The sequence below is a fragment of the Eurytemora carolleeae genome, unplaced genomic scaffold, assembly GCF_000591075.1.
Source record: "Eurytemora carolleeae unplaced genomic scaffold, Eaff_2.0 scaffold1289, whole genome shotgun sequence".
NCBI classification, from domain to species: Eukaryota; Metazoa; Arthropoda; class Copepoda; order Calanoida; family Temoridae; genus Eurytemora; species Eurytemora carolleeae.
Genome location: NW_019397176.1, coordinates 29,177 through 51,741, shown reverse-complemented (window position 1 = coordinate 51,741; position 22,565 = coordinate 29,177). Strand labels below are relative to the sequence as shown.

The following is a 22,565-nucleotide window of genomic DNA, read 5'->3' as shown; positions in this document are numbered from 1 at the left end:
GTAGCCTGGTAACCAATATTGTCCACCTGGTTGGCTGGTAGCCTGGTAAGGTAACCAATATTGTCCACCTGATCAGCTTGTAGCCTGGTAACCAATATTGTCCACCTGGTTGGCTGGTAGCCTGGTAAGGTAACCAATATTGTCCACCTGGTCGGCTGGTAGCCTGGTAACCAATATTGTCCACCTGGTCGGCTGGTAGCCTGGTAACCAATATTGTCCACCTGGTCGGCTGGTAGCCTGGTAACCAATATTATCCACCTGGTCGGCTGATAGCCTGTTAACCAATATTGTCCACCTGGTCGGCTGGTAGCCTGGTAGCCAATATTGTCCACCTGGTCGGCTGGTAACCTGGTAACGAATACTGTCCACCTAGTTGGCTGGTAACCTGGTAACCAATATTGTCCACCTGGTCAGCTGGTAACCTGGTGACCAATACTGTCCACCTGGTTGGCTGGGAGCCTGTTAACCAATATTATCCACCTGGTCGGCTGGTAGCCTGGTAACCAATATTATCATGGTATCCCGTATCTGCCGCTATGCATCCCTGATTTTTCTAAATATTTTCTACGCCTCATTTACTACTGAGCCCGAAACTTAAGTCAGGGTATCGGAATGAAACCCAGTATCGGAAACCCAGTTTTATGAATGGGTCAGTTAGTATTGTAGATACTAATATTTTTGTTTAGAAATAATAATCTATGTGGTTTCTTTACATTCTTGTTTTGTTTTCTGATTTCTTAAATAAAAATCTACACTAAGCATAGACCCCAAAAAGGAAACTCGGGAGTTTCGTTCTACGATAGGGTGTATGCTGTGTGCATAACCTACAAAATGATTTATAGATAGATATTAGATATACAGGGGGTTCCAGTAAACATTGTCCTGGATACAATATACAGGGGGTTCCAGTAAACATTGCCATATATGCAATATACAGGGGGTTCCAGTAAACATTGCCATTGATACAATATACAGGGGTTCCAGTAAACATTGCCATGGATACAATATACAGGGGGTTCCAGTAAACATTGCCTTGTATACAATATACAGGGGGTTCCAGTAAACATTACCATGTATACAATATACAGGGGGTTCCAGTAAACATTGCCATGGATACAATATACAGGGGGTTCCAGTAAACATTATCATGGATACAATATACAGGGGGTTCTAGTAAACATTGCCATGGATACAATATACAGGGGGTTCCAGTAAACATTGTCCTGGATACAATATACAGGGGGTTCCAGTAAACATTGCCATATATGCAATATACAGGGGGTTCCAGTAAACATTGCCATGGATACAATATACAGGGGGTTCCAGTAAACATTGTCCTGGATACAATATACAGGGGGTTCCAGTAAACATTGCCATGTATACAATATACAGGGGGTTCCAGTAAACATTGCCATGGATACAATATACAGGGGGTTCCAGTAAACATTGTCCTGGATACAATATACAGGGGGTTCCAGTAAACATTACCATAGATACAATATACAGGGGGTTCCAGTAAACATTGCCATGGATACAATATACAGGGGGTTCCAGTAAACATTACCATAGATACAATATACAGGGGGTTCCAGTAAACATTGCCATGGATACAATATACAGGGGGTTCCAGTAAACATTACCATAGATACAATATACAGGGGGTTCCAGTAAACATTGTCCTGGATACAATATACAGGGGGTTCCAGTAAACATTACCATAGATACAATATACAGGGGGTTCCAGTAAACATTGCCATGGATACAATATACAGGGGGTTCCAGTAAACATTACCATAGATACAATATACAGGGGGTTCCAGTTAACCTTGCCTTCGATACAATATATAGGGGGTTCCAGTAAACATTACCATGGATACAATATACAGGGGGTTCCAGTTAACATTGCCATGGATAAAATATACAATACACAGGGGGTTTCAGTAAATATTACCATAGGTACAACATAAAGGGGCTTCCAGTAAACATTGCCAAGTATGAAATATACAAAATACCGGGGGTTCCAGTAAACATTGCCATGTTTACAATACAATTATTGCACAAGTTCATTGAAATAAATGGAGTGTGTATAGCCAATAACTTTTATACGTAGCTAAAAAAAACTTTTAAGTATCCATTTAAGACACATTAGACAAAGCTAGAAAAGTATAGTTTTCCAGAATTTGTTGTAAAAAAACAAAACAAAAAACAACATTTTTTTAAAAAGTTCAAACAAAACCTGAATTAAACAAGATTTCTGCAGAGTAACACACAAAGTTTTATTAATGATATATATTTAAAAAATCTAAAACACAAGCGGCAAAAAATGAATTATGAAAATTAAAACATTCTTAATTTTTGCATAATATTAGGTTTATTAAAACAAACATGAACTCATGAACTGAATTCAAAAATAGTAATTGAAATAACTTTAAATTGGAGCCTTAACGTTTATTAAATAAAAATTAAACTTGTTTTATTTTGGGACAAATTTCAGTGGTTTTTAAAATAATTTCGTGACAATTTTTTTCTGAAAGCTCGAATAAGGACTTCCTAAGAGTCTGTTTTTCGAAAATTTATCTATTTTTTAATTTTTTTATTAGGATGTGTAATATTGAACAATAAGTAACAATAACAAAGAATAAATGAAGAACTAATAGAATAGGGGAGAGAGGGAGGATGGGAATTGTTTACATATTTCTGAATTAAGATATCTCAGACACTGGTTTATTAAGTTAACAAAAACAAAGAAAATTAAAAGCTTGGAATTCCTAGGACAGGGCCTGGACAATTCCTGGGACAGGACAAGAGAGCCTGGACAATTCCTGGGTAGGACAAGAGGTCCTGGACAATTCCAGGCTGGTAAATTGCGAAATGTTGTTTGTTTTCAATAAAACTAGTTCTAAAACTATCCAAGGACGTCACAGAGAATGAAAACAAAACCTATCTTCCCGTTCTTAATTCTATTACTTCTTGGAATAAATGAAGTTAAACAAATAATTTTCATCTTTTTGCCCAGTTCACAGATTTCTCCACTCTAGACACTGAATAGGTCACATGACCGGGTAAATCTATTAATAAAAAAAACAATTTTTTTTGAACTGAGGTTTTATGTAAAAAATACAGTGGTACCTAAAAAATTTATGACAACATCTTATCTGAACAAAAATTTTGTTATACAGATTTTTGACTGTCTTGCCTTTTTGTGAAAACACTACAGTTAGGCTCTCAAATGGTGAAAACACTACAGTTAGGCTCTCAAATAGTCAATCTGATAATCTGGAAATTAAGGTTTATTTCTATTCCTCTGAAAAAATGTCATTGAAATCTTCCAGATTTTTCATATTTTATTGACCACGCCTCTTTTTAAAGAGATATTGAGAAGAAAAGAGTGTTTATTTATGTATGTGTATTGTGCACTGTGTAGCCAAATAAATTTCATTTTCTCCTTAATTGTACGTAAGATCAAAACTTGACGACATACAAGGTCACAAGGTCATTCCACCCAAGGTACTAATGCAAGGAATGTTATTTCAGAGGTGTACGCATTTTATGTACTGCAGTGTACTGTCTTTGGGCGGAAAAGTAAACACAAGACGGATGTCACCGCCTGACATGGAATCCGTTTTCACAAAAATAATCAATGAAATATTCTGGTCAAGGAAACTATTATGTGAATTATCAAAGTTATCAAAACTCCATGCTTTTAACCTCCTCGGATACTAAACGAGCACTGATGCATCTATTCTTGTTTAAAAAGTCCGGCCAGAGAGAACTGGTTTCAATATGTACGCAGAGTATACACAACTGCAATNCCCCACTACCTTCTTGGGAACCCATGGGGGATAGGACCCCTACTTTCATGGAGTTTAATACGAAAAAGTAAAATGTTTTTTGTTGTTTTTCCTGAATTTAGAATAGTAGAATGAAGCGGCTGATTAAATTCAGCTATCTGGATTTGTCTTTTTCTAAACAAACACATTTATTTAACTACTTTCTTTTTTAATTGTTATACAGTATAATATAGTGTATTGCTCGTGATTTTATAGTTTCTCTTTTTTATGTTCATTGCTTGTAATTTTATAATTTCTCTTTTATGTTCATTGCTTGTAATTTTATAATTTCTCTTTTATGTTCATTGTTTGTAATTTTATAGTTTCTCTTATATGTTCCTTGTTTGTAATTTTATAGTTTCTATTTTATGTTCATTGTTTATAATTTCTCTTTTATGTTCATTGTTTGTAATTTTATAATTTCTCTTTTATGTTCATTGTTTATGATTTTATAATTTCTCTTTTATGTTCATTGTTTGAAATTTTATAATTTCTTTTTATGTTCATTGTTTGTAATTTTATAATTTTTCTTCTATGTTCATTGTTTATGATTTTATAATTTCTCTTTTATGTTCATTGTTTGAAATTTTATAATTTCTATTTTATGTTCATTGTTTATAGTTTTTCTTTTATGTTCATTGTTTGTAATTTTATCCGTTTCTCTTTTATGTTCATTGTTTGTAATTTTATAGTTTCTCTTTTATGTTCATTGTTTGTAATTTTATAATTTCTCTTTTATGTCCATTGTTTGTAATTTTAAAGTTTCTCTTTTATGTTCCTTGTTTGTAATTTTATAGTTTCTATTTTATGTTCATTGTTTATAGTTTTTCTTTTATGTTCATTGTTTGTAATTTTATAGTTTCTTTTTTATGTTCATTGTTTGTAATTTTATAATTTCTCTTTTATGTTCATTGTTTGTAATTTTATAGTTTCTCTTTTATGTTCCTTGTATGTAATTTTATAGTTTCTATTTTATTTTCATTGTTTATAGTTTCTCTTTTATGTTCATTGTTTGTAATTTTATAATTTCTCTTTTATGTTCATTGTTTGTAATTTTGTAAGTTTCTCCTGAAAGGGTATGTCGACCTTATATTCAAGTAATCCTCCACTTCTACAATTCACAATGGTACCCTTTGAACTAATCTTGTTCTGCGTAAAAATATAAAGTTATTTTTGTGATTTTATTTGTTATTGCGGTTTTATGTATAAGTAACTTTAAGCAGTAAAGAAATGTAAATAAATCTTACTAGGACAAAAAAACGACGATATCTTCCACATTGTGAACCCAATAAAGCACTAAATGGTACCGCTGTGAATTGGACATGTGACGCTTTAAATCTAGACTGACTTGAAATAACGTCAACAATCCCTTTAAAGTTTATTGTTTGTCTGTTTCCTTACTTCTTCCTACCACAACATGAATGAGCTGGAGATGTAGAACAATCAAATCTGAAAAAAATCAAAATCAATTAAAATACGGATTGAACGCATAAAACTCAAATAGATCAAAATAAAATACAAAAAAATAGATCAAATCTAAAAATGAATCAAGATCAAATAAAAAACAATCAAAATCAAATAAAAAAATTAGTCAAAATCAAATCTGAAAAAAAATCAAAATAAAATAAAATACGGATTGAACGCATAAAACTCAAATAGATCAAATAAAATACAAAAATATAGATAAAAAATGGATTAAAAACAAATCTGAAAAATGATTAAAATCAAATTTAAAAATGAATCAAAATCAAATCTAACATAGATCAAAATCGAATCTAAAAATGAATCAAAATCAAATAAAAAAATTAGTCAAAATAAAATCTGAAAAAAGTCAAAATAAAAATAGATAAAAATCAAATAAAAAATATTATCAAATAAAAAAATGATCAAAATAAATTCTAAAAAGGATCAAAATCAAATTAAAAAATGAATCAAAATCATATCTAAAATAGAACAAAGTTGATCATAAAAATGGATCAAAATCAAACAAAAAAACATTCAAAAACAAAAATGGGTAAAAAAAATCTGAAAAAAGTCAAAATAAAAAATGAAAATAGATCAAAATCAAATAAAAAATTTGATCAAATAAAAAATAGATCAAAATAATATTTGAAAATAGATCAAAATCAATTATAAAAATAGTGAAAAATAAAATCTAAAAATGGATCAAAATAACCTATATAAACATAAACAAAATCAAATCTAAAAGTAGACTGAAAAATTTAATATTTAATAAATATTGAAGAAAAAAACATAATAAATTTATCAAATCTCTATTTTGAAATCAAGTTTAAATCATATTTTATCCAGATTCCAAAGATTAGCAAGTATAATGGTTCAATTAAGAACAATATTAAAATGTCGTCTTTTGATTTTTACCTGAAGCATTCAGCTGATATTCTCGGAGATATTTGGTTTGCATCAAGTCTCACTGCTCCTTCTAAATAAATAAATAAACATAAGATATTAAAGGGGCCGTCTACGAATTTCAAAGAGAGTTATGTCAGCTAGATTCACAAAATTGGTTTGTCTTTATAATTTTTTTGGGGTTACTCATAAAAAGTGTTTCCAACGAAAAAAGGGAAATTTCGTATTTTTCGCGAAAATTTTCGCTTTTTTCCTGAAATATTTCTGCGAAACAGATTAAAGCGAAAAAAGCCAAAAAAAAATTGCCCCACTTTTTCTTACGAAATTCTTCATCGTTTTTGCTTCCTTACGAAAGAAAATTTTCGCGCAATTTTTTGTTCGCTGAAAACCCACTGATAAATGAGACCCTACGAAGGGAGAGTTTTATGACCAATGAAAATGAAAAAAATTTGCTTCGAAATATTTTTTGCAGACAATTATTTTTTCCAAAAATTCTTCTTTTCTGTGTTCTACTTTTCACTTTATTTAACCTNCCACCTCTAAAAGGCTAATATGCAATGTTACAAAATTCTTAATTAATTATTTATTTCACCTGGTTGAGGATTACTGACTGCACTTGGCTCCACACTACTTTTCAGATTTATTTAATTTTTTATCCTTTCATGTTTAAAGGAATTGTTTACGTTAATTTTAAGCGACACTTTAAAAAAAATAATTCTTTGTACCCATAGACTTTTTTATACAAAAAAACGATGATAAGGATATCTTTGTTTTATTTTCTGATAATTTACAACATGCAACAATGAATGATTTTTTAAGAAAGGGGGTCACAAGAAAAAAGCTTCTCAAAATTTTGTAAATCTTAATATATGCATATGTATTATATATCCATGGTATTATGTATGCAGTATGCCTAGTATTGCATCCAATATTTTGAGGAACCTCTCAAAGCCAGACAGCAGGGTTGAAATATTTTCTCTCAAACATTTTTTATTGGAATTTCGAAAATTCATAAAAAAAAATCTAAATTTACGAAATGTTTTATCGCATATTATTTTTTAAAGAAAATATGCTTTCAGGCAAAAGCATAATTAAAAACTTTAATTATAGTTCAATTATAAACTCTAAACAATCGCCTTTTTAAATCTTTTTTTACGGGAAAGAAAAGTTAAATCTAATATATCTGAAAGAATCATACAATTTGTTATTAAATTAATTTCCTTGGTTCGTCTGTATCATAAACATAATAATATTCTCCATCTAAAAATAGCAAAAGACGTCTAAAGGGACTGTGAGCGTAATTTTATGTGACCCTCCATGAAAAGATGGCAATGCCCGATTTACAATGGTACCCTTGAAAGCTTTGTCTTATCAAGCATGAATTAGATTTCAATGTTTTTGTTTCTTTTAACTGTTTTATTTTCATTTGTGGGTTCTCTGCTAAAGTGAATTGCGCAGTTCTCGCTTACAGGAAACAATGGAGAATTTTACAGATATAACCGACTGCAGGTTTTACATTTTGATCGGATTAGGTTTCAAGGGTATTGTTGTTAATCGGGCATTGTCATCTTTACAATGGTGGGTCACTTACAATTACGCGTACAGTCCCTTTAAGAATGTAAAATACAAATTCATCAGAACAATTCCATAAATATTTAGGAATGCGGAATGTTATATTACTTTACTCTCCCGCGAGACAAAAATCACCAAACAACCTTGATATCATTAAAAAATATACGTTTTTTCAAAAAAAAATTAAGTTAAAAAATTATCCATATCAACTTGACAAAATTTTCAAAAGCTTCTACTTTACTTTTGATTATCTCGACTCATTTTGTCTGCAAGGCATCCATGGTCTAATTGTGACGAATGTTTTGCAGCAAAATAGGTCGACCAAATTAGTTGCATTAAATGTCATTTATTTTACAAATATTTGTTAGTAAAACTACATTCTACTAAATTTAAAAATCATAATTTAAAAAAAAGTTTTAAAATTATTTTTACCTCCTGTTAGCTCGTAATATTCATATTCAGCACCTTCAGGAGTGCCAGTATTGCCAGGATTGCCAGAATTGCCAGGATTGCCAGGATTGCCAGAATTGTTGGGAGGAATTCCAGGGGCTACTGAATCAGGGGCGGAAGGGACGATCTGGACAGTGAAATCAGGAGTGTTAGAGGTGCTCAGAGGCCCAGGGGCATTCTCATATCCAGGGTCTTTAATTTCAGGTTCTTCATCAGTTTTTAAATCTTCAAGTTCACCTTTAACAAGAAACTTGTTAAATATTTGAGTTCTCTCATGTTTAATTAGAAGCTCATATTAAATGTTAAATCAAGTATTAAAAATACAATTTAGATTACTTATAACAAATTTATATATTTTCTTTAACCTTCATCAGGGAATCCATGCTGTTTTAAGTACAGTAGTCGGCGATTATATCAGTACATTGAATACGACTTTTTATTGAAGTTTTAATTTTTATAAGTTTTTTCGAATTATAAGTTTACAAGTAGGTAAAGAGAAGCTTTTTTACTGACAGCTTCTCTTTGTTTTCATGTTTATGTGTTTCCATGCATTTTAAAAGCTTGAGATAAATAAAAATTGCCATCGAAAGTCGTCTTTATTGTATTGATGTATGCACCAATGACTGTTTTTAATCGTTTTACTAACTCTCTAAAATCAAGTTTTCGTAAAAAATCGAATTACCCTCATTATCCGTTGGAGTTTTTTGGTCAGTATCTTCTAGTGTCGAATAATCATGTTCAGTTTCAAAATTCTGTAAACTTTGGTGAAAATTGTGTTCAAGCGGCATACCGAGTTCAGGCACTAAATCCCCCAACTCTGTACCTTTAGCCGTTTCATGATTATCCAAAATGGCCGCCTCTTGGTTTTCTAAAATAGACACTACTTGGCCTTGAACAATGGCCGCTTCCTGATTTGCTTCAATGGTCACCACTTGATCAGCTCCAAAGTATGGCTCCTGATTATTAACAATTGCTTCCTCTTGATCTGTTGCAAGGGCTTCCTGCTGTTTGAATGGAGTTTCTTGAGATACAATGTCGTCTTCGTTAGCCGAAATTTCCTGCGGCTGAAACAATTAAAATCATTTTTTAAAGATAAATCAAACACACGTAGAAGCACATTGCACTTGCTTTAACTGGCATCGCCAAAAAATATATTTCTAATTTGTTTAAATGTAACGTTCAAAAAAAGCTTTTTTACCTTTGGAGGATTTCTTCTCCTGGAGCCAGTAGCCTGAACTATTCTAGTCTCTGTCGACGAAACAGATGAGACCTAGACACAAAGAAAAATGTCGATTTTAACTCTTTTCTGTTATTTTCCATAAAATTTAATAAAAATCACCAAAAAGAGAAGAATTTAAAGATACAACTACCTTTGATACAATTGGTTCAACTTGTTGATTTTCCAGACCTGTAAAATTAATGTTAATAATTGTAATTATAAAATAATTTTTAAATACGTATATGTTGTCAATTTTTATGTTTTGTGATGATTTTAACTTTTTGTCATAGTTCAAGAGAAACACACTTTTTTGAATTGTTTTTAAATAAATGAAGGCAGTTGTTAGATTCCAGTCCAGCTATAATCTTAAAAAGTTCAATGAACATAAAAATAACAATAAACGAAATTTAAAAACTAATACCACCAAGGTGAATTTGCCTCGTTACTCCAAAAATTTTCTGTGATAAACATTTTTCATTTTTAGGAGTAGGTCCTGTTTAACATAGCTTAATTACCCTCTTGTTGGTCAGCTGACTCATCAGCAACAGCTGACTCATTAGCAACAGCTGACTCATTAGCAACAGCTGACTCATCAGCAACAGCTGACTCATCAGCAACATTGGACTCCTCAGTAACAGCTGATTCCCCATCAACATCCACCATTGTACTATAGAAACTCATTTTTATCATAGTCTTCTAACGTAAAAAATCTCCAAGAAAAGTTAAAATCTTTATTGTAATGTTTTTAACTGTTTTGCGCTTTGCACAGGTTTTTCTGTTTTTCCCATTTTTTTATCTTTTTCAATTTATATGAATATAATTTGCCATCTATTCTTGAAACAACAACTAAAGCCCAGAAATACAAGAAAACAAAAAAGAAAATTTTCAACTTTCCAGTGAAGCGGGTGTAGTTAAGAAAAATACATGTATAGCAAGTGGCGATAAAAGATGATGTTGTTCATGGTTTGTTTTAAAAACTATTTCCCTGGTTTCCACAGTTTCATCTTCTTTCTCTTTAGTTTCTCCTTCAATCTAAACAATAATAAAAAATAAAAAAATTGCCGCAATCCTTGAAAGTTATTAAAAAATTCAAATTTTATCATTTTTATTTATTCGAAATTATTTACAGTTTTATTATGAAATACCTTAGGACAGCAAGTGTGGGTCGGAGTCTTACTGCAATCGTATTTGATAATTTGGCAAGAACGCTCCCTGTAAAAAAATAATCTTTTAATCATCATTTGTTAAAACTTTTTTTGTTTAATAAAAATATAAATTTATAACAAAAACTAAAATACTAAAACAAAAAAACTGTCTCTGACTAATTTTGTCCTTTTCTTCTTAATGCCTTCTAGTATATTGCATTGTGTACATTAGGGTTGGTCGATTTACCTACTTTTTCATTTGCGACTTAGGGGAGCAGTTGGAAAAGTTGGTCAGAAGTATTTTAAACCCTCTGGCAGGTTCAGATTTTTTCTCGCGCGCGTATAATTTTCAGAAAAGCTCATTTCAAATGGGTTTGCGTTAATTATGAAACCAATCAAAGACATAAAACTGGTTTTTGTATTGAAAATAATTTTTTTTTGTATTAAATCAAACAATTTAATATATCTAAAAAATTTAAATGAGGACAGTATTCAGCGGCTTGAGACACATCTTTTGATACCCATCTCGATATATTTTGATTTTTTTTTTTTTCGGTCTCACTGGTGACTTTTTTTTTGCGAAAATGGCCGCTTGAAAATTGTACACGCGCGAAAAAAAATTTAAAACTACCAGAGGGTTTAAAATAGTTCTGACCAACTTTGCCAACTGCCTCTCAAGCTTGGTTCCAAAATCGACCAACCCTAGTGTACATTGAACTGTACGGTACATGAAAATACCTGAGAGCGTTGAGTCCAGATGGTCGGGACGGATTAAAGATTGGTCTGCTTGGTCTTCTACACACAATTATAGGTTTTTAAAATCATGCATAGGAAACATTCAGTGTTCGTGAAAATTGAAACTTTATTTATATTCGTTAAAAAGTTACCTAGGCAAAATGTTACCTAGGCAAAAGTGAACTAGGCAAGTTGTGACTAGGCAAATTGTGACTAGGCAAAATGTCGCTGAGCCGTTATAATTGGGGTTTCTCAACAGACACAAAAAGTTCAAAGTTAAAAAGTACTGGTTCACTCTAGGAAATGTTAAATTTTCATCTAACAAAATTTTGTTGGAGTACCAGAGACAAATTCACATTAATAGCTCGATTCTTCATATGTTGATTAATAATAAGTTTCTTTTTTTAATGAATGATGCTACATGTTCAATTTGACTCTAAGTCTTAATTACGGATGGCCTGACTGTATGGTCCAACCAAATTGATTATCGAATACAATAAGTGGCAACAGAGAAATGGACTAATCATACACGACGTCACATGTGTAAGATATAACAAATAAAACGAAATTTTCTCACATTAGTTGACATGTTTTCCAAGATTTAATAAAAAGTGTAAAGACAGAAACTAAAGAACAAATAAAATTACAATTATTTCACTGTCAGACAAGCACTTTATTAAAAAATTATCACTATTAGTAATATTTTTGTCGGACACAAAAACTAAATTTACACATCAAAATACAGCTGTACTGAGAGTGTACACATTTTAAGTTTTCATCTACAGGGTGTCCCACATCATATTAGACCGAGAACGGGTCTAAATTACGATTTTCGGGACTAATTAGAAAATTTCATTAGAATGAATCATTTTGAAAAATAACATAAGTCTTATACAAGAATTTTCTTGTGGAAAATGAAAAGTTTTTCGAGTATTAAGGGTTTATTTTGGTGTTAAAGATTGAAGATAATCTAATATGATATGGGACGCTCTGTATTGTACTAGAATCTATTTGGGTCCAACAAATAATTCTACTTTTTACCTCATACCCTCATACATCTTGATACAATAATTTTTTTTTAAAAGGTAAATTTTTCTTCTCTTTCAAGAAAAAGAATTTTTTTCAAATCAACTAACAACATGCAGTAATAACCAAAGAAACCTGAAATAGGAAGACGACTTTTAGAGTCAAGTTATAACTTTTAAAAGTCCAGTGATTATGATACACATATATTAACAATTGTGCAGTGTAAACAGACCTATTTCACAAAATTAGTAATTTAATCAGTGTTTGATAAAACTCTTTGTTTTGTAACAACATCAAATACACCTAAGTATTGGTATACTGTTCCAATTTTTTCTGTTTATCACTGTAGGAAGAGGCCTAATAAGGTAAAAACTTATTTGTTCCTAAATAGTGAAGTTTGAATCGGTTTTGCTGTTGTTGTTGGCTTAACAACTGGTTTCTGTCCAACAACGCTGGGTCGTCGCAGAAAATTCGGTCTCGTCGGCCTAGTACAGTACATATAGTACATAATACATAAAATAAAAAGAGAGATAACAATCAAACTTATTCAATTAAAACAATGAATATTATTTAGTTGAAAAAATATGTAAAAATGAGAAAATATTTCCTATATTACCACACCCCAAATTTAAGTAAATTACAATCTGAAATGTGTTAAATTATATCTCATTTTTTTAAAGAGCTATTGAGAAGCACAAAAATATTTTGAATTTCTAATTTGTAACTAGATAAATTAATTTTTTTTAATGAAAACTCGACGAGCTACGAGGTTAAAAAGTTGTACCTGCAGTAACGTCACACAAATTTGACCTCCTTCTTATGGCACAGAACTTACTTTATTTTTTCTTTTGGTTCTTCCTCCTTCTCCTCCTTCTCCTCCTTCGCTGATGAGACAGAAGGAGACATTCCTTCTGTCTCATCTCCTTCTATCTCTGTATTTTCTTGAGTTACATCTTCTTCAATCGAGTTGTTTGATAGTACCGCTAGGGGGGGTCTCCTACTGGAAAGGAATTGTTCACATTTATTTCATAAAAGGTTGTGATTCAAGGACCGAATTTAATGAATTTAAACTAACTTTCGTCGGTTTAAATTTTAATCACCGATTCAAACCATTCCTTATTATTTAACTTTGAATCTGTGGATCAAATTTTAATGTTCTAAAAAATCCATAACTTAATCCTGAAAAAAGTTTTTGAGTTCTAAAGAATTTATAATAAGTGGTCTTGACAATTTTTCAATGAATTTTAGACTATTATACCTAATTCTCAGTTATTGTAAAAATGAATAAATAACCATGAAATATGCGGGAACAGTTTCAAAGAGCTCTATAAAATTATTTAATTAAAAACTGGGTTAAACTGTAATTCATTTGTGAATTGATTAATTTGATAAACATGAAATATGAAGATTTTTTTGTAAAAATTTATCATTCAGGTAAACTGCCAAAACAGCAGGATATGAGTTTTCTAATTATATCTCTGATTTAAACGTTTTTTTTAGAGCTGAACAATAAAATTAAAATGAATTAAATGTTCTGGACATTTGAATTGTATCTAGTCTAGCACTCCAAACTCCATACCATTTTCAAAAAGTTGCGGAGTTTTTACTTACAAATTTTGAAAACTTTCGTTGTGAAAAAAATATTGACCAGGCAAAAAAAGCGCTCAATTATGCTACGCTAGCCAACATGTTATCTAGGCAAGACGTTATCTAGGCAAAATGTAGCTGAGCATAAAGTTCTTACTTGAAAAGACCGCCAGGACGACCAGGACGTAGGAAGGAAGGTCGGGGTTTAGAACTTACTGGAGAATCTTTCTAAATATATTTAATATGTTAAAGGGACTGTATACGTAGATATATTTAATATATTAAGGGGGCTGTATATGTAATTAGAATATATTTAATATGTTAAAGGGACTGCATATGTAATTAGAATATATTTAATATATTAAAGGGACTGTATACGTAATTAGAATATATTTAATATATTAAAGGGACTGCATACGTAATTAGAATATATTTGATATATTAAAGGGACTGTATACGTAATTAGAATATATTTAATATATTAAAGGGACTGTATTCGTAATTAGAATATATTTAATATATTAAAGGGACTGTATATGTAATTAGAATATATTTAATATATTAAAGGGACTGTATACGTAATTAGAATATATTTAATATATTAAAGGGACTGTATATGTAATTAGCTCTCATTTTATAGTGTAGCATGCCTGGTTCACAACATTTCAATTTAGAACTTTTATTCTATTCTATTCTATTCTATTCTATTCTATTCTATTCTATTCTATTCTATTCTATTCTATTCTATTCTATTCTATTCTATTCTATTCTATTCTATTCTATTCTATTCTATTCTATTCTATTCTATTCTATTCTATTCTATTCTATTCTATTCTATTCTATTCTATTCTATTCTATTCTATTCTATTCTATTCTATTCTATTCTATTCTATTCTATTCTATTCTATTCTATTCTATTCTATTCTATTCTATTCTATTCTATTCTATTCTATTCTATTCTATTCTATTCTATTCTATTCTATTCTATTCTATTCTATTCTATTCTATTCTATTCTATTCTATTCTATTCTATTCTATTCTATTCTATTCTATTCTATTCTATTCTATTCTATTCTATTCTATTCTATTCTATTCTATTCTATTCTATTCTAACCTTTGATTGTGCGGGCTCCTGAGCTACAACCGGGTTTATTCTAACAGGTCTACTGGCTTTTATTGGTGCAACCTAATCAAAAAAACATATACTGATGGTGTAAATTTATAGCTTGAAATGTCTAAAGTCTTCGACACTGGGTTGTAAAGATATAGGGATTGGAAATCGGAGTTTGTGGCAAAGACTCAATTTTCTTAATCATCAAAAAATGCATCATCATCAATAGTGAAAAATCGAAAATTATTCACTCAAAGCTGCAACCATTGATTTAACATTTTCCGTGGCATTTATCAGCATTTACTTAACATTTTAAGCAAAAAATACCAAATATATGACGTTTGAAAAGGTCTAGCTAGGTCGTATAACTGGTCTCATTCTAAGGAAGTTTTTGCCACAAACAAAACATGTCTAATCTCTATATCTTTACAAAGTTATATTAAAAATTGAATAGTTTTATAACAACGTTTCATATTTTTGATATAACTGAATTTACATTTTAAAATGTAAAATGTCTATGAAATTCTGTTGTAAAGACATAAATATTAGAAAATATGACTTTGTGGCAAGTTCTTAGTTCCCTTAATAACATTTTCTTAATTTATTTTTATTTTACACAAGTTTACCTTTTGGGTGGTAGTTTCTGTTTCATCTTTAGGGGGAAGAGGCAGTTTACAGCAAGGATGCTGAAATCATTCAAATCAAATCAAATCATATATTTTGTAAAATTTATTTATTAAAGTTTTGGACCTTTCGCTTTCTTCGTTAACTTCTTTTCTACGATTTATTTACAAACAGAATTATTCACGTAATTTGGCGTTTTGCTTACTTCGTTGAAGTTTTTCAGCGATTTGAGTACACACAGAATTATTTTGCGTTTACCTTACTTTGTTAATTTTATTTGCTATTTAATTACAAACGGTATTAATTTCGAAATTGGACGTTTCGCTTACTTTGTTAAAGATTGTCTGCGTTTTATTTACACTCAGCATTATTTAAATAATAGCTAAAGTAAAGTAATTAATTGTGAATTTTCAAAACTGCACCTGTAAAATTAAACCCTAACTTACATAACATGGGTCAGAAGAGCGGGCGAAGGCAGGCGGCCATAAGCCATAACATTTTCCCCTTCCATTACACGTATTAGCTTTTTGTCCTCCGGTAGCCATATGCTACAACCGTTCAGTCTTCCATGCCACAACATTTGAGTCTTCTGGAATTTCTTACGTTTTTAAATGATGGAAGACTGAACGGTTGTGGCTTATGGCTACCGGAAGACATAAAAGCTAATATGATCCTTGGAAGGGAAAAATGTTGTGGTTTATGGCCTACTGCCTCCTCGTCAGAATAAGGCGAAGGTTTAAATCTTTTTCCAAAAAAAGAGTATATTGTGAACCATTTCTCCTGCTATATGGTATATTTAAACTGCAGATGTGAGGAACTCTTTACCCTCCATAAAAGGAATTCAATTTGGTTTATCCTAATTTCATCTTCCGGCTCATAATACCCTCATATTTTACACTCATTTTAAAGTAAATGTACGCGAAAATTAAAGGTGTATGGGTATTCTTTTCCAATTGTGTATATTCAATTAGATTTATGAAGATCCTTTTTGATCTAACAGAATACATCATTTTAATTATCTATACTCTACGATATTGTGTTGCACATAATTAGGGATAAGAAAATCAGAGTTTGTGGCAATGAATCAATTCCTTTATTCATTTGTTTCTTTCAGTTCGAAATTTTTGAGAATTTATAAATGGGCCCTCCACCGACCTAACACACCCTTAAAGATTATCCTTAACATGTGCAACACGCCTGTAAAGATTACCCTTAATATGTGCAACACTTCCTTAAAGATTATCCTCAACATATGCAAAACTCCCTTTAAGATTATCCTCAACATATGCAAAACTCCCTTTAAGATTATCCTCAACATGTGCAAAACTCCCTTTAAGATTATCCTCAATAAGTGCAACACTTCCTTCAAGATTATCCTTAACATGTGCAACACTCCCCTTAAGATTATCCTTAACATGGTTAACACGTCCTTTAATATTATCCTTAGCATGTGCAACACTCCCTTTAAGATTATCCTTAGCATGTGCAACACTTCCTTTAAGATTATCCTAAACATGTTCAACACTTCCTTTAAGATTATCCTTAACATGTTCAACACTTCCTTTAAGATTATTGCACAGTATGTGAAAAACTCCTTTAAAGATTATCCTCAACATGTGCAACACTCCCTTCAAGATTATCCTTAGCATGTGCATGAAACTAAGACAAGAAAATATTTGAAACTTTGAAAAGTTTTGGCTTGAATTTGCAAACATTTAATTAAATTTCTTCTTTTGATGAAAAGGGTGTGTATTGTAAAATATATATTTCATCATGTTTTGTCAAGATGAAGCTAAAAAACTTATATTTGTCGTTTGTTATTGTCATAGATAGATTTACAACCAGATATTCAGAAGGAAAGATGCTGATTGCCAAACAGATAGATTTACAACCAGATATTCAGAAGGAAAGATGCTGATTGCCAAACAGATAGATTTACAACCAGATATTCAGAAGGAAAGATGCTGATTGCCAAACAGATAGATTTAAAACCAGATATTCAGAAGGAAAGATGCTGATTGCCAAACAGATAGATTTACAACCAGATATTCAGAAGGAAAGATGCTGATTGGCAAACAGATAGGTTTACAACCAGATATTCAGAAGGAAAGATGCTGATTGCCAAACAGATAGATTTACAACCAGATATTCAGAAGGAAAGATGCTGATTGCCAAACAGATAGATTTACAACCAGATATTCAGAAGGAAAGATTCTGATTGCCAAACAGATAGGTTTACAACCAGATATTCAGAAGGAAAGATGCTGATTGGCAAACAGATAGATTTACAACCAGATATTCAGAAGGATAGATGCTGATTGCCAAACAGTTTAAAATTATAATTGTAGGATTTATTAAACTCTGTCAAGAGAGGGAATGCAGAGCCACAATTAAAGCCTTATAATTAGCAGAATGACCTCCAAGCCCCACAAAACCATCTCTGAGCTTTGCAAAACGTCTATGAGTCTCTGCAATTCTATATCTGCGCCCCAAAAACTAATCTTCGATTGCTGTTATGTTAATAGTTAATTATTACTTTTTAGAGCATAACCAATAAAAAAAATATATATCTCTGCATAATAAAATACACAATAGTATAAAGAAAAGTTTAACTCACTACTTTTTAAACATTAATTAATATAATTGTTCAAAACTTGTTTTATATTAAAGGCACTATATTCAAACTTGCATTATTTTTCATTATTTTTCATTATTTTTCATTATTTTTCATTATTTTTCACAACTCCTTGGTCTTTGATTTTACCTCCCTAACAAATTATACTTTGGTATACCCCTAGGCATGTACATTGTACATTAGGATGTAAAGAACTTGTCTTTAGCTTTAATTTTTCAGAAGAAATTAGCAAAATTTATATCGATTTTTGCGTGAAAACTTGCAACGCTTGAATCACTAGTTTCACAAATTTAAGAATTGGTGAAATTTTGAAAAACAAAAATAGCAATCTGTATAACAAATTTTACCTGTGATCTGGTTTCGCAATTAAACTTCAAAACTCTGCAGAATTTGGGAGCATACTGTACTGGACCAGCAGATGTGGTTTCACCAACCTGCCATAAAATATTAAAGATCAAAACTCTGCAGAATTTGGGAGCATACTGTACTGGACCAGCAGGTGTGGTTTCACCAACCTGCCATAAAATATTAAACTTCAAAACTCTGCAGAATTTGGGAGCATACTGTACTGGACCAGCAGGTGTGGTTTCACCAACCTGCCATAAAATATTAAACTTCAAAACTCTGCAGAATTTGGGAGCATACTGTACTGGACCAGCAGGTGTGGTTTCACCAACCTGCCAGAAAATATTAAAGATCAGCAGAAAATGGGTAAAATTAAAGTATTTTTCAAAAATAAAAATCTGTTCAAGTAAATTTTTTTTAAATATCACATTTTTCAGGAAAAATATCCCGTTTGTTCATTTTGTCTCCAAACTTCTTTATATTTATGCAAAAATATGCCGAAAAAAAAGAAGAATAAGCTTTAAATACAGTTTAAAACCCAGAACTTGCTGATATTAAAAGAATCTATAAAATGTTGTTTTTAAACCTACTGATGGAATACTGCAATCGTATTTAGTTTTTAATTGAATAATTTTATGGACCTCTTTAAAAGTGTTCCAGCATTTTTTATGGCTATTTATTTATTTTTACATATACTGAGATTTAGGTATAATAGAATAAAAACCTCATATTCATATTTTTATTCAACTACAAAGCATGATATATTACAAATAAGCAATCACAATTTACAATGCGACCCGCCTAACCAGGGTTGGTGTTTTGAGTGGTTTGCCCGAAGTTAATTAACGATTTTGAATATAATTGGTTACACATATCAAGATATAATTTGGATAGGTAAGGAGTTGATTGGAAGGAAGGAGATTGTCAGGTGATCTGTGGCAGGGTGAAATCAGAGGGATTTTTATGTAGAGAAAAATTAAAATACAGGGTGTTAATGATGGTAGTTACATAAACAGAAATAAGCTAATAAAGTTTCAGTTATTTTAGTTTTTTATATAAAATGTATTCACCTTTGAAGAATTGTCAAGACAACACTTTATAAATTATTTCGATGTTTCCAGAACTCTGGTTAAAACTGTTGTAAACCATACCTGCGGATCTGGGTGAACTGTAACTTCGTTTATTTCAGAGTCTGCTCCTTCAAGCACCTCATCTAAACAATCCCTTTAGTATCTACACAATCCCTTTAGTATCTACACAATCCCTTTAGTATCTACACAATCCCTTTAGTATCTACACAACACAATCCCTTTATTATCTACACAATCCCTTTAGTATCTACACAATCCCTTTAGTATCTACACAATCCCTTTAGTATCTACACAACCCCTTTAGTATCTACACAATCCCTTTAGTATCTGCACAATCCTTTTAAAATCTACACAATCTCTTTAGTATCTACACAATCCCTTTAGTATCTACACAATCCCTTTAGTATCTACACAATCCCTTTAGTATCTACACAATCCCTTTATTATCTACACAATTCCTTTAGTATCTACACAATCTCTTTAGTATCTGCACAATCCCTTTAGTATCTACACAATCCTTTTAGTATCGGCACAATCCCTTTAGTATCTTCACAATCCCTTTAGTATCTTCACAATCTCTTTAGTATCTACACAATCTCTTTAGTATCTGCACAATTCCTTTCAAGAAGAAACAACTTTAATAGATAAAAGAATTAAAACTAGGGTTTCCATTCGCAAAACTTTTGCGGAACGAAACGCAAAATTTTTCTTTCTTTGCGCATCAGTTTTGCGCGAAAAAACAACAATTTGCGCAATCATTCGCTAAAGTCATTTCGCGCAAAATTGCCCTATTCCGCTTTTGCGAAACTCAAGTTTTGCGCAATTCCGCAACTATAGTTTTGTGCAATTCCGCAATTTCGTAAAAATCTAACGGTTGGTGACGGTGTGTGTTTCTTAGAATTCAATTCTGGAAAAATCTTGTTTTGGAATGTCTTCCTATTGGTCACTTTTACATAATTGACCAATGACAGTTAAGAAGAGTTCAAATCTCACAATTTTCTCGACAATTTTAGTTTTGAACATGCATACTTACTAAAAGTGGATTCTTCAGGCATTGGTTACTTTCTTGCATTTTTTTATATTAGATAAAAAAGATTTCAGAAATTTGATTAAAAAATTTAAGAATATAGTTCATACTTGATTTCTATTTTATTAATTTTGTTCCCTTAATTTAAACTTTTTGTAACTGGAAGTAACCAATTGAGTGCAAATCGTTATCATACTCGTATGTTAATATATTTTTTATGTATGGAATAAATCTTCAGTTTTTTAATTCTAAGCTAAGAATATCAATTTTTGACAATTTGCCTAAAAAGTTACATTTTGCGTAAAACTTTCAGTTCTAAGCAAATTGCGCCAAAAAATTGCGCAAAACTAAAATTTCGTTTCATGAGTAACTTTCGCAAAAAATATTTCCGGTTTTGCGCAAATTGCGCCAAAAAAATAGCGCGCAAAACTCATTGCGTTTCATGCGCAAAAATAGAGCAAAACCGCGCAAAAATAGCGCAAAAGTTCGCAAAAAAAAAATTATTTTGCGCAAAAGATTTAGCCATTTCGTGGAAACCCTAATTAAAACTCGCCTTAAACTCTAACTTTCTAATCCTTACATCTTTGCAACCTGATAATGTAAACCATTGATATTTACTAGCAATATCCATACTTAGTTGGAAATATCTACGAAATCAGGTTGCAAAGACTTTTTCCACACGATGATAAAACACACCTTGAGTTTCATCATCTGTATCTTTAATCTGATCTTCATCTTGTTCTGCTGTATCAGATTCTAATGTATCAGAGTTAACTGCATCAGCTTCCACTGTATCAGATTCCACTGTATCTAGTTCTACTGTATTCTCAGTTGTTTCTGTGTCTTCATCTGTATCGGTATTTTCAGAATTGTTAGTATCAGAAATTAGACTGGGCTCTGTATCATTTACAGCAACTGTATCCACTGTACCCTCAGTAGTCTAAATACAAAATGATGATAATAATATGAAATAATGATGATTATATTTACAATAATATTAATAATAATGATGATGTTAATAATAATAATGCTAAAAATAATAATAATAATTACAAGCTGAAGGGCCCGGCATTGCCCATGGCAATTTTTGAAAAAAAAATTCGAAAAATTAAATTTCCTAATTTTTTTAGCCTATAACACCCCCCGGCCACCCATGAGTGTCCACAAAAAATTTCAGCCCATACGATCCATCCGTTTGGCTAGCTATAGGCAACATATATATGAATGTCTTGTTAATTTTATTATAAAGATACTAAATAATAATAAAAACAATAATAATAATAATAATAATAATTTACCGTGGGAACGAAATCTTTACAGCAAATATGAGCAGCACTGATAAAAAGCTTAAAATCTAACCTTGTCTCTAAAAGAACTTTAAGTGTATTTTCAAGTGACCAAGCTTGAAATTGCAGTTTAATACAAGCGGGTTTCGATAAGATTACACACATATCTCTGTACTCAACGAACAAACAAAGGTTTTAAGGGTACCGTTGTAAAACGGGAAATGCTCTCTTTGTATGGAGGGTCACTTGAAATTACGCTATTAGTCCCTTTAAAAATGTTTAAGAATTGTTTTATCTATTTAAAAATGTAGGTTTTCCAGCTTTCCTAAGGTTGCAGTCAATGTTCAGTCTTGGACAGTAAAATGGAACTCGAGGGGCACAGTCAGATAGTACAACCAGAGTACAGAGTAACAATACAGTACATCTAGAGTACATATTTACAATACAGTACATCTTGAGTACACAGTAACAATACAGTACATCTAGAGTACAGAGTAACAATACAGTACATCTAG

The 22,565-nt window shown here is 31.1% G+C and overlaps 1 protein-coding gene across 5 annotated transcripts in view; it reads right to left on the bottom strand.

Moving 5' to 3' along the window:
* Positions 1-2,433: 2,433 nt before the first annotated feature.
* The window catches only part of LOC111712524 (uncharacterized), a 30,893-nt gene continuing 10,761 nt past the window's right edge, over positions 2,434-22,565 (bottom strand). Inside the window, exons 2-26 of one of the 5 annotated variants that reach the window (XM_023487169.1) lie at positions 22,376-22,474; positions 22,063-22,099; positions 21,461-21,704; positions 19,798-19,859; positions 18,649-18,735; positions 15,669-15,728; positions 15,046-15,117; positions 14,089-14,159; positions 13,180-13,344; positions 12,728-12,829; positions 11,322-11,378; positions 10,584-10,650; positions 10,424-10,470; positions 9,954-10,105; positions 9,590-9,627; positions 9,418-9,489; positions 8,902-9,283; positions 8,202-8,456; positions 7,418-7,457; positions 6,790-6,827; positions 6,210-6,270; positions 5,232-5,279; positions 4,940-4,941; positions 3,904-3,965; positions 2,984-3,068 (exon numbers count right to left, since the gene is read on the bottom strand). In XM_023487169.1, coding sequence (XP_023342937.1) covers positions 3,946-3,965; positions 4,940-4,941; positions 5,232-5,279; positions 6,210-6,270; positions 6,790-6,827; positions 7,418-7,457; positions 8,202-8,456; positions 8,902-9,283; positions 9,418-9,489; positions 9,590-9,627; positions 9,954-10,105; positions 10,424-10,470; positions 10,584-10,650; positions 11,322-11,378; positions 12,728-12,829; positions 13,180-13,344; positions 14,089-14,159; positions 15,046-15,117; positions 15,669-15,728; positions 18,649-18,735; positions 19,798-19,859; positions 21,461-21,704; positions 22,063-22,099; positions 22,376-22,474 — 2,278 coding nt within the window. In that variant the 3' untranslated portion in view covers positions 2,984-3,068; positions 3,904-3,945. Of the gene's footprint in view, positions 3,069-3,903; positions 3,966-4,939; positions 4,942-5,231; positions 5,280-6,209; positions 6,271-6,789; positions 6,828-7,417; positions 7,458-8,201; positions 8,457-8,901; positions 9,284-9,417; positions 9,490-9,589; positions 9,628-9,953; positions 10,106-10,423; positions 10,471-10,583; positions 10,651-11,321; positions 11,379-12,727; positions 12,830-13,179; positions 13,345-14,088; positions 14,160-15,045; positions 15,118-15,668; positions 15,729-18,648; positions 18,736-19,797; positions 19,860-21,460; positions 21,705-22,062; positions 22,100-22,375; positions 22,475-22,565 lie in introns of all 5 variants that reach the window. The other 4 variants (XM_023487168.1, XM_023487166.1, XM_023487167.1 and 1 more) reach the window with 4 other exon arrangements.